General features: G+C 34.9%; 1 protein-coding gene across 1 annotated transcript in view; it reads right to left on the reverse strand.

Moving 5' to 3' along the window:
* Positions 1-21305, reverse strand: part of b3glcta (beta 3-glucosyltransferase a) — a 158182-nt gene that overhangs the window by 59359 nt on the left and 77518 nt on the right. Inside the window, exons 5-6 of the mRNA XM_058414233.1 lie at positions 3355-3431; positions 2920-3031 (exon numbers count right to left, since the gene is read on the reverse strand). Of these exons, the coding sequence (XP_058270216.1) occupies positions 2920-3031; positions 3355-3431 (189 nt within the window). The remainder of the gene's footprint in view (positions 1-2919; positions 3032-3354; positions 3432-21305) is intronic.

Genomic DNA, 21305 nt, shown 5'->3' on the forward strand with positions numbered 1-21305 from the left:
TTTTAAAACCAGCTCTCATCTCTAATGGAAAATTATATTCTTCTTCTTCTTCTTCTTATTGTTGTATTAAAAGTTTCAAAATCCTTTCCATTAATTGATTTTTATAAATAGCCACAAATATTGACCAACTCTTAAATATGCTTATAATACATAATTTATGTATTTATTTATTTTATTTTATTTTATTTATTTTTTATTACTGTTTACTACAATTATCCAATGCCAGTCCAGTGTTAGCACAGAAACAGCACAGGTTTGATTCTGGTTCTTTTCAAGGCATCGTCTTTACTTTCTTTTTTCCAATACATACTTTCTCATTTGGGATTCAAATCCACGCTTGCATATCTGTAAAGTTGCTGTCTAGCAAAAATATCTCGTCAATCATCGAGGCTAGTCTTATGCCTGGCGCTTGTGTGCACATGATCCCCAGCGATGTAACCAAACTACTGTAATCTTTTTTTTTTGGGAAGAGATTCTGTTTGCAAGAAATATTTAAAGGCAATCGAGGTCAAAAGATTTACAGAAAGATTTACAAAGGTATAAAAAGCGCAGGCCAATAAAACCCATGAGTCTATTGTCAGACCAAAATGCAGACCTGTTATGTATTATAAAAACAATCTCAGCCACAGCATTTTCTACAGTGCCTAAAGGAGACATCAAGGGATTTCAACTCTATAAAATGTATAAAAAATTGTTATTGATGGATATTTTTGCCACTATGACTCCCTGCTTGCTCATTGTTCTAGGCCTGAATGCCTGTCAATCTGTTTTGTGCCAGTGTTTACAGAACTTCTTAAGCAAAACTGAGTCTTTTCTCCATTTTTTAGCAGTTAATAGGCAGAACGCTGCTGTCTGACAATCATGCCTGTCAAATTTTACTGCTACTCGAAGGTCAGCCTTGAAAGCTCTACAGCTTAACACACACATCATGTGCATTCGCCTCCTCATAAACAATCTGCCAGACACTTTATTAACAAGCCCAACATTTCAAACATCTAACTGCCAACAGTATCATATCTGTTCAGTTTATTATTGTATACATGATCCACATTCCCTTTATGTCAGTTGTGCAAATACTTATTTTCCAGAGTTGTGTGCAAACTTACAAAATATTTTTGTCCAATCCAGAGAAAAAACAGAAAATAATTGCTAACACTGATTTTGTTCATACTATTGTCTGTATGTGCATATGATGAAAAATTCCATTTGCTATGGTATGCAAAGCAATTTTATGGCACAGATGATTTACATAAGTGACACCCACAAAACTCCAAAAAGACAAACTCACAGAGACAAAACGATGACTAAAATATTCCAGTGATGCAGCTCAGCCACTGCAGAGTGTCATCTACCATAGACACCTATGTATTTTTGTTCTCATTGAATTTCTACTGTTATTTGTCTTAATGTATGGATTTTTTGGACTGTGGTCCACACAATCTTTTATTAAATGTGTTTGTAAATGCATTATATTATTTGTAAATGATATAAATGCGACAATTTAAAAGGCTAATCTTTCAGCTATATCTGTTGAAATGTTATTATCTCATCAGAGTAACACATTTTATTAATATATTTGCATAAGCAATGTCACTTTGGCATAATATGAATTTAATCTGCAAACAGAAAGTACCTTGACTTTTCCATATCATGTGCTTCATGTCTTTTTCTAAGATTTTGTTTTCTTATTTGTGATTGCTGCAGACAAAAATGCTTGCATTTTTTTAGAAATCTTTGCAACAATCCCACAATCCTGGAGAAACTGGTAAGTGATATGGGCCAGTAATGTAGGTGAATTCCTATGTGTTGTAAAAATCTTCAGTTCAGGTCCATGCATCTATACTTTATTCTCCTAGGTCTGTTTGACTTTATATTAACTGTAAAGTACTGGTTTCATCTTATCATCAGTTCTTGTGTATGCCATATTTTTATTTTTAGAACGTTTGGCCATGTTGGTGCTTTTCACACTGTCATTTCTCTAACATTCAATAAAAATTCTCTTAATATAATTATTGAGGGGTTTGGGGAAACTATTTATGATAAACTGTCACTACCTACTGGGTAGGCATGCTTGTGTGAGCATTTTGAAATAGTTTTTCTTGCTCATGTGGATGAACCTATTTTAAAAACATCTCTGTCTACACAATGAATATTTTTTAAAAGTGGAGAGAATGGAAAAACCCTCTGTATGTATGGGGCTTCCTCTAAAGTGTGCTATTTGGAACCAAGACTCAAAGTTCATATCAGAAAGGATTAAACAACATTGCACCAAATACTAAAAAAAATAAATAAGGTTCCGTTCCGGAAAAGACAGGATACGGCAACTAGAACTTAGAACTTAAGAACTTAGAACTTAATCAATAGAACTGCATAAAAAGACTTTACAATTAGACAGACATAAAAGAACACCTGGTAAGAATAGAGGAAAAACACCAATGATAAGACATGACATAAACAAAGCCTACAACAGAAATGAACCTTACTTTTTGAAGATTTCCTTTCTGGAAGATTAAATCACTAAAGCTTATATAATGATGCAAAATATAAGAGATCCAAAAGATTACATGACCAAAAAGGTTCCACATCTATCCATGGTCTGTGGCTCTTATCCTACAAATGGTGAATGGGAACCTGGAGTCTATCCAAGGGGACTCAGGGCATAAGGCAGGGGACACTGCATGAGGTACCAAGCCATTGCAGAGCACAATCACCCACTACAGACAATTTAGAGTTGTCAGTCAGCCTACAACACATGTCGTTGGACTGGGGGAGAAGAACCTGCAGGAAACCCCTGAAGAACATGCAAACTCTGCACGTAAGAGAGAATCAAACCCTCAACTCCCGGTTTGAGGCAAATGTGTTAACCGCTAAAGCCTTGTTTCACCGCAGGACTCTATAATTAAAAAAATGTGCACTTACTTTTCTGCGCTCAAACTTTTGGAGGACGCTGTAAAGTTTCCCAAGTTTTATGTTCGTTTCCTCTTCAAGAAACATAACCCATGAGGAGTTTTTTCCAAAGTGAGAAGAAAGGCTAAAGAAAAAACAGAAACGATACTATATCATATATTCGGTCAGCATGCTGAGCATTTTTGTTGCGTTCTGAATGATCAATATCTACTGAGAATCATTATTAACAAATAATGTGGGACCGATGCTAATAAATCTATATCTCCATTCCTTTGAGCAGTAAAAGATCCATCGCAACAGATGGAGTCAGTTGGATCCATTTCAGTGTATTTTTATGATTTGCATCTGCTCCACTCTCTCTGTGTGTGTGTGTGCGTGTGTGTGTGTGTGTTTGTGTGTTTTTGAGTGTAATGGCCAAATGAGCACAGATGGGGCAAGTGTACTTACTAAGGCAACAGAGGAAGAATGCTCCAATCTCCCTCGTTTTCAGACAGCGCATGAAGAAGCAGGATAGCTGGAAGGCTCTGGATGGGAAAGAAAGTTGAGAAATCGTTAATATAAATTTTTTATTTAATTATTTATTTTATAAATTCATCCCTAATATACTTACAGATTTCACACAGATGATCTAATACAATTTATGGACTTTCATGGGTTTTTTTTAAAGCTATTAATAGCAAACAACTGATTTCCACGCAATTCGCTTAAAAATGTGTTTGCAATTGAAATAGTTAACTAATCACCTAAAAGCTATCTAATGCGAACTTTGTGACCGTTACAACTGGCACAGATTTTAAAAAACTCAACAGGAAATAAAGTTGGACATCTAAAATAAAAAACTGTTTCACAGGTTATAGGTGGCCTAATAAAATGAATGGACTTTGTTTAGATTGTGTTATTATTAACAACAATAACACCACCACCACCACCACCACCAACAACAACAACAATAATAATAACTGAAAACAAATATCAAAGTGTGTGTGCAGTTGAAACCTTTACCTCTAATTATCTAAAAGCTATCTATTACAAATATTCTGAATGCCACAAATAATTGCCACAAAGGCTCTGAACAGCAAAGAATATTAATAAAAACATGTTTTATAGATTACGCTTTACTCCGATTTATTATTCCACTCAGATGACCTACTAAAATTTTTGGATTTTTATTAGATTGTGTTATTTCATGGTATTACGACACAACTGATTTCTACACGATTTGCTTTGAAATGTGTGCGCAACTAAAACAGCTATTTAATTGCATAAAAGCATTTTTAATGCAACTTCACTGAATTTTACAATTTGCACAGACTCTAAAGTGAAAAGAAACTCATTTTCACATTATGGTCATGAATTGTGTGTATCTATTTATCTAAAAAAAAACATCTAATGTAAACATTGTGACTGCCACAGATTTTAAAAGCTCTGAACAGGAAAGAAAGTTGGACATCTATAATAAAAGCCTGTTTTAATAGTGATGCTTGATACTGTACACAGTACTGTATTACTATATACTTACACAGATGATCTAACTAAAATGTATTCACCATCTTCTAAACAGAATGATTTAGGTAGTTTGTCAAGCACAAAGTTTTTTTGTGTCTGGTAATAGGTTATTTTGATTGAAAATAAAGGATGGTTACTGAAGCAGTTTTCTAATATACAATCGGTTTAACTTTTTTACCAGTTCAATGGCGTTCCAGATGGCTGGCGAAATGGAAATCAACTTATGGGGCTTTTTTTAATCAGTATAAACAAATGAATTATTTTCTGGCCACAAGTCTGAGATAAAAACGAGTCAGGACTCATTGGTTTTCAGTGAGACGTGTGTTTTAGTGGTTGAAGATAACCCTTTCAAATTTTAGATGCTTATTAACAAGTGCTTAGGGCAACTCAGAGAGCAGAAATGTGTTTATCATCAATTGCTTTGAAGATGAAAATAATTGTGTGAAAAAAATACCTTAAAAACTTTTCCATGAATATGTTGTCCCTAGTCGGCTAGATAAAAACAGATATATTTATGAAAAACTAAAATTCTTAAAACTTTGAATGTCTACTTTCATATGAGCTTCATAGTAAAGGGCAGTGGTGGTTGGGGCAATGGTGTTAAAGGCTCTGGGTTGTTGATCGGAGGATCGGGGTTCAAGACCCAGCACCACCAATCTCAACTGTTGGGCAACTGAGCAAGGCCCCTGCTCCAGGGGCGCTGTATCATAGCTGCCCCTGTGCTCTGACCCCAACTTCCTCAGCTTCGATATGCGAAGAAAATAATTCCACTGTGCTGTAATGTATGTTTGGAGATAATAAAGGCTTCTTGCCATCAGTTCTTCTTCTTATTTTAGTAATCAACACTATGGAGTGTGACGTGACAAAGACAAACAAAAAGGAGGAAATTTCATTTTTGGCCTCTGGGGGAAAAATCAGATTAATCAGATAAGCTAACAATCCCCATTTTCTAAATTTATGCACAAAGCAGCAGGTCCAAAAAGCATTATGACTATATACTACATTGATTACATTCATGTAATGTACATCACAGGCCAGCAAGCTGAACTAAAGTCTTAAATATGAGATTTGTTATAAAATGTGATCAAGTGTTAAAGATGATTTAGTCCTCAATCATTTCATATTTAATAGAGATTGATATTAGCTCTCCTGAGTATTTTAATATATTTCTGCTGTAAATTATAACAGATAAAAGAGAGAGAACAAGTCCTCGATGTGCATATCTCACATGCCCTGTAGGAGTGGGGAAATAAAAAAGAGCTTAAAGCAGTGAGTTGTTAACAAGAGTCTTGTGCTGTAGCAGCGACAGAGAAAGGATGAAAGAAAGAAAAATGCTGAAATGATACAAGTAATCGTTTCCCGAATGCTTGGAAATGGTATGTAAAATATGTCCTTTTAAATTTCGGGGCAAGTAGCAGTTCAAAATGTTGTCTCCAATTTTTTGTAGCCAAGGACAGCATCCAGTATAAAAGTTAATGTCCATGGACTCCCCCTGATAATTACAGAACAGATTTATTTTAGACATTGGAGCTTTATATCCTGGAACTTCTGGGGTAGATAAAACACTAGGTATCATATTAACAGCACTTCCTGGTTTTATTAGAAGTTGCAGTTAACATTAAGTATCATTGGTTTTTTTTTTTAGTTTTAGATTAAATTCTTTCAAGTGACAGGACAATTAAGATTAATAACCTAAATACTGCTTGACTCATGTGATTATGAGAACAGTCAGAACAGTTTAGGTTTGAGACTTCAATCCGTAACAAATTAAGGACAAGTCTACATATGGTTATTTGCTTATTATTTCTTTACTATTAACATAATAAAGTATATTTTTATTATTTTAAATACAGGGGCTTGGGATGGAGTGAAGATATTATTAAGGGCGACTTAACGCTGACAGTTAAATCTGAATCAGAGCATAGTTTACATGAAAAATAATAGTAATGTCAAAATCCTGTCATGTGGACCAGGAAGTGCACTGCAGAACCGAACCTGAAACTATGCGTCCAAAAGCTACCTGATTTTTCACGCGTTTTTTTTGTTGACACAATGGTGGGTGGCTGGAATGGATTATCTGCATTTACATGATTTCTTATGGGAAAATCTGCATCGCAATACAAATTTTCACCTTAAGTACTCGCCTGCAGAACGAATTTAATTCGTATGCCAAGGTTCCACTGTAATATAACAAGCCATGTGACATAATGTAGAACAAATGCTTTTTTTTTTTTGCCCAAGCCAATTAATTTAAAATATATTGCACATAAACCCCAGCCTGCAAGATTTTATCCCAATAACAGCCAAGTGCTTCCAAGCGTTTCTGTGTCCTCTGCAGGAGGAAGACCTGGTTAACCCTCCTATTGATCTGTGTCAACTTAGACAACCTTAACTGTGTTAAAGTGACTCAAATGGACATTTTATTACAAACAGTATTGACTCTCTATATATATATCGTTTGTGTACCAGCACCTGCATGTCACCATAAATTAGTAACTCAATAGCAGTAGCAAAAACTATTCCTCAGTCTGTTTGTGCACTAGGCACCGGTAGTGCCTTCCTAATGAGAAGAGAATAAAGAGTCCATGATTAGGGTGAGAGGTGACTTTGATAATGAAGTTTGCCTTCTGCAGACAGTGTGTCTTGTAAATGCTGATGGTGTGTACTTTAACAAAAATTTAAAACCTATACAGTTGCAAATGAGGGCATTATGATGGAATTTACTGAACAGCTGATATATAGCTGAGGTCATGAAGTTTACACATGTGCTATATAATCTTTAAAATGTTAATAATTAAAAAAATAATTGAGGTGGTCATAAAAAAGTGCAACTATTTCCCATAATAGATGTGTACATGTAGTCCACAAGACAGTACAGACAGTAAAGAACAAATTTTAAAAAATTAACCAGTTTAAAAGTTTACACATGCTTGAGTCTTAATACTGGGGGTTGATACCTCGATGATCAGTGAGTGTTTTGTGATGGCTAATCATAGGCCTCTTGCTGTGTACAAAATAGATAACACTGCTCTTCAGAAAAATCTTTCAGGTTCTGCTTTGCTTAGAATCTTCTGTGAATCTGACCCCTCTCCAGAGGTGACAATATGTTATTGAGATCCAGCTTTTCACACTGCAGGGATTCATACACATCTATTGTATGTAAGCTGCAGGCATTAATTAATTCTCAAAAATGCAACCTGATACATTAAGAGTCATGGGGGTGTAAATATTTGAACAGGATAATCTGTTATTAAAGCTCTACTTCAATTCAATTCAAATGAATTCAATTCAGTTTATTTGTATAGCACTTTTAACAATGGACATAGACACAAGAAACCTTGAGAGGAACCAATGTCTAAAATAAATCTGTTCTGTAATCCAAGAGGGTCCATATGTTTCCCAGAAGCCAATAAATAAATAAATAAACAAACAAACTTCTGAGACTTTCCAAACTAATAAAGCATCTTAACTGTCATGCTAGTACTAAAGCTTCTTTCTATGATAGACACATTAGTGAGATGCTAAAAATCAATCACAGGGTTCAGCATCTGCTTTCCAGCCTCCATATATTCCATCCATGCCTTCAAAGGAAGGATAATATATAAAAAGAGGTGAGAAAGTCACAGATCTCACTGTGATTACACTGTGCACAGGAAGCGAAAACTGCCACTGAGCTGTGACTCGGGGCAACAATGATGGAAATGATGATGATAATGACTAGGGTCAGTGAGACCTGCTTCTGCCAGGTGTCACATGGGACTGGGGAGAACATACGGCTCCAGTGACGCTCTATACACCGCCATGCGTCAGTAATTAACACTTCAGAGCTAACTGAGCTTTGCGAACGCATGTGCACGTACCCGATTGCGCTAACCTGTCTGGCTAACGTCACTGGAAAAAAAAAAAAAGGGTCCTGAGAGGGGACAAGCTGCAGACACTTTGATTCTGAACATTTGTTTGCATTCAAAGGTTCATCCACATTCCAGAAAAAACAACTGGTTGTGGTAAGAAGCTTACTGGGAGTTTAGGCTGACATGTTCACAACCTTCCAGCTCCAATTTCAGCAGTGTGACCTTTGTACTGGAAAACCAATAAAAACAGCCATCAGGCTAAAAATTAAAATGTCAGTGATCATTGGCAAAGATCAAGCAAGTAATTCTGTGCTGCAACCTGAGAACCTTGAGTGCTGCCAGACAGAAACAATACAGTAGACCACTGTTCAAAAAATATTGCTCAAAAGCCTCCAAACCATATGAGTATGAAAGATTGTGGCTCTTTATAAGACTCCAGATTATAACACACAAGTCAATAAGACTCACTAAAAGTGTTTCCTCATTAAATCATTATGAAGCTGTGATAAATTCAGTGCTTCTAGCTGGAATCATGGAATACACATAAACTTCTCACAATATGCTGTAGTGTGTGTTGCGTCACTGCCATTTAAAATAAATTATCCAAGGCATTATAAAACACATACCTATACAAGCCAAGGCACCTATGCAAATTCATTAGAGCATAAGCTGAACTAATAACTAGCCCTAATGGGAATGGCTGTGTTAATAATAATTATAATAATAAATGCTTCAACTTTGAGCACAGAATAAAAACAACAACCACAACAACAGACTATATGAAATATGTACTGAAGCCTAACAATTCATGTGTTTAATTTTTTCTGTGTACAGGGTACTTGGTTGGTTCTGGTGAATATAATCTAGCTCACACAGCATACCAGATATAACTCTATTAGTGTAAAACAACAATTTAATTCAATTTGATTTGTTTAGCGCTTTTAACAATGTACACTGGTCACAAAACGGCTATAATAGGAAATAAATTATCAATTTAAAAATCATTCCTAATTAGCAAGTGACGGTGGAGAGGAAACCCCCCCCCATGTATCTCTACACACATGCACAAAAAGCCAAACACACTACAGTATAATTAGCTATTAGACTGAAATACATGCTCCTGTACTGTGAAATCTAAAGTTTAAAACAAAAAATAAAGAGTAAACATACATGTATGTAATTGTTTCCAAGTGATAGTATGCCTGCAGGTTTTAGTTCAGGTTGCAGTTTAAGCATATTTTAATTATTTATTATTAACATATTAATGCTTTTTATCATGCTTTATGAATAAAAAAAATTGCTGGTTAAGGGTTCAACAGTTTAACATTTTGTTGAACTAAAAGAGATTGAAAACTAGTCATGCAGCTGTGTTATGGATCATTTGCAGAGGTTGAAGTTTGTGTGGACAGAAATGGATTAACCATTCTAATATTAAGCTAAGCTATTATGATATTAAGTGTGAATAAATTGTGTTGTGTTTATTTATTTATTTTTGCTCCGGTATAGACAAGAACAAAGAGTGTATAATATGTATAAAATTAAATGCTGTTTTGCCTGCTGCTTTTTTTCCCCCTTGGGGTTTAATCTCTTAGGCTGAGCATTACATCACAACAAGTATAATATAGTAGACTGTTTGCGTTTACCATACCATTATCTCATAACCCGTGTAGCATGTAGAGCTAGTGAATAGAAAGTCTTTTGGGATTCGGCCTAAACACATGTTAGAAGAATAAAAAATACAACAAACCAAAAACATCTGAAGACCATATACGAAACTAGCATCTGGATTTTGAACTATTCAGAATTTACTAATCAGTTAGTAATAAAAAAAAAAACTAAAATATAATAAAACTCAAACCTACAAAAATACACACATTCTCGGGGTTGGTATCACATCCAGTCGACCACATTAAAAAAACTTTCTTAAATTTATCACACTTCATATTGCTTCTGCAGTAGTAACACCTTTATCGAGTGTATCTAAGAGATTTGAGTAGTTTTAACCTATTAAACCAATTATGGTTACTTACTCCTGCTTTGCTGTTTACAGCTCAGTATAATCACTGACTCAAAGGCATATTTGATTTACAGAATTTGTATAGATGTGTGTACGACTTACAATATTTGATATGTACATATAACTATATATACATATATAACTTGTTTCTTTCTTTTTTAACGCCATGCCAGCTTCTATGGCAATATTCATGGCGAGTATATATAACTAAAACTTAGGTAAAGCAGTAGGTTATGTTAGCTCAGCTAGGGAGTTAAAGCTTTCTGCTTGTGGTGTTTTGTTACTGTGTTTCTTATTTTTTCAATGTTTCCTTTTAACAGTTTTTTTTACAGTTTAAATAAATGTTAAAATTTAGCATGGTCTTAATTTTGTACTAATTTAAAAATGAATTTATATTAACATTTTATTAGACTCATCATTTACTTTTTTAAAGAAGTACATGCATCAATAAAATAGTTAAGACAACAGAGGGGCTGTTAAATGTACAGTTCTAAATATATTTTGTTCCACTTTAAATGAATGAATGAATGAATGAATGAATTACTATATATATATATATATATATATATATATATATATATATATATATATATATATATATATATACACATACATACTGCTCTGGAAAGAAATAAGAGACCACTGCAAAATAATCAGTTTCTTATGTTTTTTTCTTACAGGTGAATGTATTGGTGAGATGAACAGTTTTGTTGACAATAATTCTCCTAAATTCAGAATATAACTATTGTTATTTAGAGTGTATATTTAAAGAAAATGACAACACATCAAAATAACCCAAGATCATGCAGTATTTGCACAGCTTTAATAACTCAAATAAAACAAAATGCAAATAATCTGTAAACAAATTGTGTTAATGCTTTGGCTAAATAACATTAAGAAATCAGTAGGTGGAATAACCCCGATTTGCATGCGTTTTGGCTCCATGCTCTCCACCAGTTTTTCACATTGCTGTTGGGGAACTTTATACAACTCTTTTTGCAAACAGTTCAGCTTTACTTGATGGTTTGTGACCATCCATCTTCCTCTTCATGACATTCCAGAGGTTTTCAATAGGGTTCAAATCTGGAGATTGGGCAGTGGTCCATTATTTTTTTCCAGAGCTGTTTATATAAAGGCTGGCCCATGTGATCCTATTCAACAGATGAGCTACTGTTGCTCAAATTGCTAAAAAAGTTAATTCTGGTTCTGATAGAAAGGTGTTTGTTGCATACTGTATGGGGCTGCATAGCCGCAGACCAGTCAGGATGCCCATGCTGACCCCTGTTCACCACTGAAAGTGCCAACAATGGGGACGTGAGCATCAGAACTAGACCAGAGAGTAATGGAAGAAGGGATTCCATTCCTGGTCTGATGAATCACGCTTTCTTTGACATGACGTAGATGGCCGGGTGCGTGTGCATCGTTTACCTGGGGAACACATGGCACCAGGATGTACTATGGAAAGAAGGGAAGCCAGCAGAGGCAGTATCTTGTTTTGGGCAATGTTGTGCAGGGAAACTTTGGGCCATCCAAACATTATATCTACCAAGGAAACAAAATCTCCTGTGTTACTTTTGTATCATATTTACTGTTTAACAACTGTCTCAACTGTTTTCTCCCACAGACTGATTAAAATATGCTGCATTTATGGGAATGTGTCTGAATGTGCATTCTCAGCAGGCATGGCTCTTTATAAGCCTCAAGAGCATAACAAACACTGCATGACAGCTGAGTGTATCACAATTAAAACACAATTTTCCTTATTAAATCATTACTTCAACCATGAAAAATAAAGCCCTGAGCCATCTCCCAGCATGGTCAAAAGTGAATCCCTACCAAATGAAAGACTCCCAACTTGTAGAATAAATTAGAGCTCGAGTCATTTGTGCACCTTAAGATGTAAATAAGTGAGCAAACTAAACAAATAAATAGAAATCTATTTTAGATGCTGTGAAAACTTTCCCATAACAATCAAATATAGTGTAAATTTGCTCAGGAGGAGCTCCCTCAGGCCATCAGACTCTTTAACATGGACATGTCCATAAAGACACTACACTTTTTACTGTTACTACATGAAACACAATGGTACAGCAATATTCTATTCAATTTATATCATTTACTAAATTCTACTTATTTCTTTTATATACTATATATATAGCTGTGTATGTGACAAAGTTTTGAAATTTTAAGTCATTTAACAGTACACTGGCTTTCAACTCGACATTTTTTTTTATCTGGAATCGACTTATCTGACATTTTCAATTAGTGTAAACCAAGGAATTATTTTATCACCACAAGTCTGATCTAAAATGAGTCAGGACTCTGTTGGCTTTTAGTGTGAGAAATGTACTTTTCCCTCTGTTGGATAACCTTACACAGAATTTTAGTGGTTAAAGATAAACACCTTCAAATTTTAGTAGGTTATGAACAAGCACTTAGTGGATCTCAAAGAGCAGAAATGGGTTTGATATCAACATTTACTTTCAAGATAGAAACATTTTTGGAACATTTCTATAAAACCTTAGCTTCTAGTATGTAGGTAAATTTAGAAATACTTATAATATAATAATACACTGAGTGTCTACCTTCATATGAGCATCATATTAACCACCACTGTTGGAGTGGGACATGACAAAGTCATTCAATGCTAAAAATGGACGCAACAAAACAGGAGGAAATCCATCACTGAACATGACACATTAACATGCGTATTGTTGTCAGTGTAGTTGTATTTTTTTAAGGGGAAACATGCCTGCCATATTTAAAATTATGCTTTTAACAATCTACAACCTTTGTATAATCTTTTAACAATCAGATCTAAGACTTATGAAATATAAATACAAAGAAATATCCAGTCACAAGCACAATGTATTATTACCTTCATCAACACCAGTGTTGCCTGAGAAACTACTCAACAGTTGCCAAAAGACATTCAAAATCTTGTTTGCTTTATAAGAAAGCACTTTAGAAGAACAAAGATGTTTTATTAATTCAATAAAGAAAGTTGAATGGCTGATAAAACTGCCTGCATGACCATGCACTCGATTTAATACATTGTGATTTCTTGAAATTGTGCTAAAAATGAATTGTAGTTGGAAAACAATGTGTTGGATCTGTTATATACTGAGTGCGGGAGCAATATCATTAAATTAAACCAAATCTGCAATGATAATAATTAGTGCTATTAAAGTCAAATCGAGAGGATTTTATTAACATTTCTACCATATATACAGTATCTCACAAAAGTGAGTACACCCCTCAGATTTTTGTAAATATTTCAGTATATCTTTTCATGTGACAACACGGAAGAAGTGACACTCTGCTACAATGTAAAGTAGTGAGTGTACGGCCTGTATAACAGTGTAAATTTGCTGTCCCCTCAAAATAACTCAACACACATCAATGTAGAGCAACAATTCTTTTTTTCAGATCCTCAGAGAGTTCTTTGCCATGAGGTGCCATGTTGAACTTCCAGTGACCAGTATGAGAGAGTGTGAGAGCGATAACACCAAATTTAACACACCTGCCCCCCATTCACACCTGAGACCTTGTAACACTAACGAGTCACATGACACAGGGGAGGGAAAATGGCTAATTGGGCCCAATTTGGACATTTCCAATTAGGGGTGTAGTCACTTTTGTTGCCAGTGGTTTAGACATTAATGGCTTGAGTTATTTTGAGGAGACAGCAAATTTACACTGTTATACAGGCCGTACACTCATTACTTTACATTGTAGCAGAGTGTCATTTCTTCAGGGGTGTCACATGAAAAGATATAATAAAATATTTACAAAAATTTGAGGGGTGTACTCACTTCTGTGAGATACTGTAGCTGATGTAGTGAAATGACCCTGGCGCTGCATAAAGACACAGAGCTTCGTAAGACAACACAGAACTGAGGGCTTAAAAGTAAAAAACAACAACGAAAAAAAACCCAAACCCTATTAACATAAAATACATAAAGAGCCTTGTGCAAACAATGCAAGACAAAAGAGAGTGCAAACAGACAAAACAATGCACCACAAGACAGATACATAAAGATCACACTGACCAGAATACAGTATACAAAAGCAGCTTATAGCAGCATTTAAAAAATGTATAAATGTAAAGTGCAAAAAATTGCAGATAGAGTGCAAAGATCACTTTTTCACTCAGTCTGAAATTTTTATGTGCGTGTGAGTGTGTTGAGAATGAATGTGTGTGTGTGTGTGTCCTTTCCCTGAGTGTTGAGGAGTCTGAAACCTTTACACAATCTGGTTGTGAGGGCATGAATTACTCAAACCTCAGACACAGTTCATGAGGAATGTGTTAGAATCCTATTAATTCTATTTAATGCTTGTTATGAACTCACTGTAAGTCATACACACTCACTTGTACATCACATTACATTTAACAGTAAAGAGAGAAAAAGCTTTTCCCTTCTCAAGTGTGTATTTTCTATCTACTGTTATTTTCAAGGTTAAATGCTTGTATTTAGTCAGCGGTCTAGATGATATTGAAGGTCAAATGTAGAAACATCTCAGGAAACAAACAGAATCTAAGAAATTGTCCTTTCTTAACATATCTTTAAACCTAAGTTCAGACTCAGAATACAGCACTATGTCAATGCCACAGATCCGTGTGAGCGCCACTGGATACACTTCTATGTGCTGGTTGTTATTTAGTGTGTCTTAGTGTTGAGAGATAAAGAGGAAAAAAAAAACATCTTTAAGCCCTAGCAAGCCCAGAAGCTCAGAAAAACCATGTTAGGTCTGAGTATTAATTTTCATTAAGCAATGGAATTTCTGGTGTGATTTGAGATGCTTGCAAAACTTAAATGTGCGTTCAACTAAACAGCCCGAAATAACAGAAATCCCAATTCAGCACGGTATAGTAATGAAGTCTGTGAGGCTTTTTGGCAGTGATGATGCTTCAGAGCAGTCTTTATGTCTGCTGCTTTCTCCCCCTAACTGGAAGAAAAAAACTGCATCACATCCACATCCATCCCACAGTAATCCCCTACCTGTAACCTGGAATAAGGCAGATTGTGGATAAATCCTAAAATAACTGTCTGAATATGATGCTGTTGTACCACATATGAAGTACACAGTCATAAAGGTGTTAATTCTGTACAATAATATTAAAAATATAAATAATTTTCTTTACACTACAAACCATATAGATCCATTCACATTTGCCATCATGTTATACATTTACAGTTTTACTGCTTTAATTAAATAATTTTTTCCCCTCATATTTATGCAAAAAAAAAAGCATTTTATTTTATTTTATTTTATTTTATTTTATTTTATTTTATTTTATTTTATGTTATTTTATTTTATTTTATTTTATTTTATCAAATCAATTCAGATAAAACCCTGATTAGGCCAAAATCTTTAACACTGTTATTATGTGCTGTGGTCTTCATATCATATTTATGGTTTACAGTTAATACCAGCACTGTCTATGAGCTTTTTATCTATAGACTTAATGGTTTTGCACTCCAAATACTCTTGCCCTTAATAAAGAAATCATTTAGAGCCTTGTTATGATCTGAGAGAGAACAATTAACAAGCTCCACAAGGATTTAGCTTTCCTGATTTCTTTGCTATTTTGTATTGTATAGGGCATGTTTATACAAAGCCTCACAGATCATCGTGCATGAGAGAATTATATTAAAAAAGACGTGGGTTCAAAGGACTTGTCTATCATCATCTGAGGCAAGATTTAAAAAAAAAACAAAAAAACTGCAGCTTTAAAGGTCCAGAGACTCTTTCTAAAACGAAATGAGACGAGATGCACCTTTATTAATTCCCTGTAGGAGAAATTCGAGTTGGAATAGAGCACAAATAAGAGGAGTAACATCAAAAGAAAAACTGTACATCAAAATAAGTCTGAAATATAATTAAAATAAAAATAATAGAAGCAAAAAATAAATCCATGTATATGCTAACATTCTAATTTTACACACACACACACACACACACACGCACACACACTTTGGAATGACAATTGTGTGTTTGTGAGACTCAGTGGACGGAGGAGACCCCAAAGGTCACAGTGTAGAAACAGGAGATCATTCCAGAAGGATAAGCATTGCTTCAGTGCTTAAATTATACTTTTTTCGACCGCTTCACAATAAAAGGAAGCGGTAGCTCAGTGATATATATGTTGGACTGCTGAAAGGAAGGTTGTGAGTTCAAATCCCAGCATAACCTCAAGTGCTCAGATCTACAAATTGAAGTAACCTTAGATAAAGGGCAAGGAGTCTTCCAAATAGCATAAATGGACATTAAGAACACACAGATCATGGGAAACAAAAACATTCCCTGGTTTGATGATATCAAGACTGAACACGTGTATGTTAGAGGAGGAAACCAGGCACTGCTCATCAGCTAGGCAGTAGCACTGTCTTACAGTCTTTGATTAAATCCTTTCACCCCCTCATTGATCTGAAAAAGTCTTTAGAAAGACAATAACACACAGAAGCACTGTATATTATGAATGTGTTGCGAATTGCGACTTATTTTGCTAGAACAAGGTAGATCTAATCGAATAGGAAAAGGCCAAAGTCGTTAACACTGTAATTGGGTGCTTTAGTCTCATCACATATTTATGGTTTACAGGTAATACCAGCACTGTCTATGAGCCTTTATAGTTTTGCCCTCCAAGTACTCTTACCTTTAATAAAGAACTCATTTAGAGTCTTGTTAGGATCTGAGAGAGGATAATTACTAAGTTCCGCAAGGATTAAGCTTTCCTGATTTCTTTATCATTGTAGGGTTAGAGGTAGGTCTATATAAAGCCCCATAGATCACATCAGCTGGCCAATTGCATCATAAAGGTGATAAAGAACTGAGAGTAAAACAGTCTGTAAACATACCCATACTCATTAGAGAATGTTATAAAGAACTTATAGGCTGGGGATGTGGTAGCCCAGTGGTTAAGGTATTTGGCTACTGGTTGGAAGCTCAAATCCCAGGTCCACCAAGCATCCACTGCTAGGCCCTTGAACAAAGGCCTTTAACCCTCACTTGCTCTGGATAAGGGTGTCTGCCAAATGGCAGAACTGTAAGTAAAAACAGTTTTAAAAACAGATCGTGTTTGATAGACAGACAGAACAGAAGAAAATGCTTGCTCCCCTATCATGACCATAAAGATTAGATGGAGGGAAAGGCAGAAAGAAGAGGATTTAACACTACACTGGGGTTGTTAAGAATGCAGAAGGTCAGAAAGACAGGATGAATGTGCTGTTTCACAGGGAACGAGGGAAGATTGTGCAAGCAGTTGCAGCAGCATATAATAAATGCTGATGGTAAAAAATGGTATTTTTGGTCTTTATAATAGCTGCATGAATCATATAAAATCATAAATATTGTTTTGACATTTACATGGCAATATAAAACTATTAAAAAAAATGAATTACAGACCCATTCAGATTTATAAAAATTATAATAATGATAATAAAATATTCCACCAATTAGACACATTATTTATGTGTAAAATAAAATTTGCCTATTTATTGAAGCCAGAACTTTCCAGAACATTTCACCCACATAACCCATTTTATTAATGGAAATACAATCTGGATGATGTTATTTATAGAAATAATAAATTAAAAAATGAAATGAAAAAATGCTGTTTTTTCTGCAATGGATCACACTTTAAATCACAAATGTTAAGGAAAAAAAAACCCCCAGAACCTTTAATTTACATATTTAACAATATTAATTAACTATGCATGTGCATCATTACGCTGTTTTTATGATTTAAGGATAACACAGAATAAAAAAAAAAAGAATAAATCATTAACAGCAGTTATTTGTTTGATAATTATTCCTTATCTCATACACATAGAAAATCAAAGCAGTGGTAGCTCAACGGTTAAGGCCCTGCGATATTGATCTGGAGGTCAGGGTTCAAGATGCCACTGTTGGGCCCTTGAGCAAGTCTCTTAACCCTCTCTGCAGTGGGGCTGTGGGGCTCCCAACTAACCCTGCACTCTGACCCCAGCTTCTTAACAAGCTGGGATATGCAAAGTAAAGAATATCAGATTTCCATTTACAGCATTTGGCAAACACCCTTATCCAGAGCAACTTACATTTTATCTCATTTTAAACAACTGAGCATTTGAGTGATAAGGGCCTTGCTCAGGGGCCCAGCAGTGGCAGCTTGGTGGACAGCAGTACTGTAGAATAAAAAGGTTTCTAATTGTTCCTTTCAGAAACAACATATACACTTCAGCATTTTTATTACAGTAATCGAACACTGTCTGCTTTTCCCTGGGAAATCTGGATGCATCTACTTTTGCATAATTTACATAAAATCCTGATGTGAATTACTGAGATTTGTATTTCAGGTCCTGATGTTGTACAGCATCGCACTGCACATAATATATGCACTTTATACAACATACAGTTAATGGTTTTCTATTTTTTCATCCTGTTTTTTTTCTATTTGTATATTTTTCTTTTTATATTTCTATGTAAGTAAATTCCATTTGTATGCAAATTCTGTTTCATGCCACTAGACAGTTTTAATGCTTGTTTGTGCAAGACCAATAAAATTTAATTTGATCTGATTTTTGAAATCTCAAGACTGTTATCCATCATTTGAAATGATATCTTACAGCAAAAATATTTTAGCAGCTGTAAAACATTGCTTCATATTCCCCATGCTAATGCTGACATCTTGTGGCAGAATCTAAGCAGTGAACCTGAATTCACAGAAGCTTCTGCAGCTCCCAGAAGCACACTGATGAACAGCGAGTTCAACCTCAAAAAGCCATGGGACCCAAACAGATCAACTCTCTTTTATGTAAAAACAATAATCAGTTACAGAAATGTCGTGTTATCATTTTCTTAACACTTCTGCACACCCATGCAAGCCTAGCTATGTCCTTGTTTGTCCAGTGTTCTGTGCTGTTCAGTCATTTTCAGCTCATCAGGTTTAGCAAGGTGTGCTAAAACAGTGAAATCAACAAACTGTGATAAGGATAAGCAGAAGCACAGCTGGAGAGCCCTGACAGAAAAAAAAAGGAGAAAACTGTGTTTGTAAGTTTAGACAGTGTTTTTATAATTCTTTATTTAATCTTGTTTCAGTGAGTCTGAACTCACTGTAGCATCAAACCCATGTTCTTGTCTGACAGGAGTGGAATCTGATGTGGCCTTTTTCTGCTATAGCTCATCCTCCTCAAGGTTTGACATACAATCTTTGCAGAGATTTCATTCACAAAGGTCACAGCTTGTCCGTCATGATCACTGAAATAACTGAAATTTTTTCCCATTCTTATGTTTGGTGTGAACATGAACTGGACCTACAGCTGGATTTTATGCACTGCACTGCTGTCACATGATTACCTGATCAGATAATTCAATGAGCAGGGGCACAGGTATTCCTATAAAACAGGCTTGTGAGTGTATCCGATTCAGCTAAATCCAACTACCAACATGCACCACAGCCCACAAACCTGGCTGCACCAGATTCCACTTCCCAGAACACACACACACACAGTCACTACACTTCTGATCATCTGTTCTCTATCACACACACTCACTCCTGGACTCTTCATATTGCACATTCAGTCTCTAACACAGTGTGAAATATACACTCACTCACACTCTGCCCTGATGTCACAGAGTATCATTATTGCGGTTAGCTTTAACGGTTTTTTGTGTGCCTTGATTCCTGAGTTTTGATTCCTAATTCTTTGTTTGTTGATCTCCTGATCTGTCCCTGCTCTTGAGATTTATATTGCTTGACATTTTGGATTTGTTTGCCTTTTCTTGATTAAAACTACCTGATCTGCATATATGTCCTCTCAGTTTCTCAGTACCTTACAATTAAATAAGAAATAATTAAAGTCGGGTATTATTATTATTATTTTTATTACTACTACTACTACTACTACTACTACTACTACTACTACTACTCATAATAATAATAATAAAAATAATAATGAATTAATATTTTTATTTGGAACCAACAGTTACTAGATTAGTCATATTCATGAAATTATAATAAATATTTTAATTCAATTATCAGAAATGTGCAACCCAGTTTCTTAGAGAGGAATCCCTCAAAAATGCTGATAATTGTTAGATTCATGATTTTATAATTGAAAATTACATTAAATTAACATGCAATTTTCTGCTGGGGAAATATTCCAATATCAGAATCAGAAATCAAGTGACAAATATTTATTGTAATCTACAGATTAGAAAAAGTGATTTATTTCGATTGTTTCTTAAACATTTACAGGAACATGAGGCTTATAATGTGCTGGGTGTGTGAAAGTGAGGCTGATTTTTGTTTATCTAAAAAAATGAGATGATGATGTGTAATAAAACTATTTTGTTTGTTGTTTCCTGAGTAACTATGATAAATAATCATAATTTGAAAATTGCACAACATAATGATCATCATGCAGCTCTGTTAGACAAAGTGAAGCGCTCGCTTTCCGAATAAACAGGTAATTACTCAAAATGTTGGCCGCTCAGGTGTAACGATTCATTTACAAATCACATCACAGATGTGAAAAACACGAACGGCTAGGTGTACACTTACTTCTAATTCATCACACGGAGCGGCTCATGAGGTTATTATGCACAAAACTAATAATCATACGTCCCTAAGCTCATTAAACATTTTCAGTAGGCTAATATGTGGCTAATTTGTAGCATTAGCCAGAGGGTCTAATTTTGCATATGTAGAGCCAGGAATCAGATTCAGCCACAGAAAATATCTTTAGGTCTGTATGAGCTTACTCGTAACAGTGAATTACAAGAAGAATATCTGTTCTGTTATTAAAATCTTCAAATATATTAAAAAAAAAAAAGTGATGCTCATGACCCATGATCTATTATTTAATCAGCATTCACCAGTGTTAGATATTCACTGTCTGTCAAAAGTTTCTGAACTTCAAGAATTTATGATTTATTACAGTTTAATCACTAAATCTTCGTGGAACTTATTAACTGCTCGTTCTCAGACAGGTCCTAATGAGAGTCTAAATGAAAGCTGCATTAAAGTCAGGCACACTTGG

This window comes from Hemibagrus wyckioides, linkage group LG17 (genome assembly GCF_019097595.1).
Source record: "Hemibagrus wyckioides isolate EC202008001 linkage group LG17, SWU_Hwy_1.0, whole genome shotgun sequence".
NCBI lineage: Eukaryota > Metazoa > Chordata > Actinopteri > Siluriformes > Bagridae > Hemibagrus > Hemibagrus wyckioides.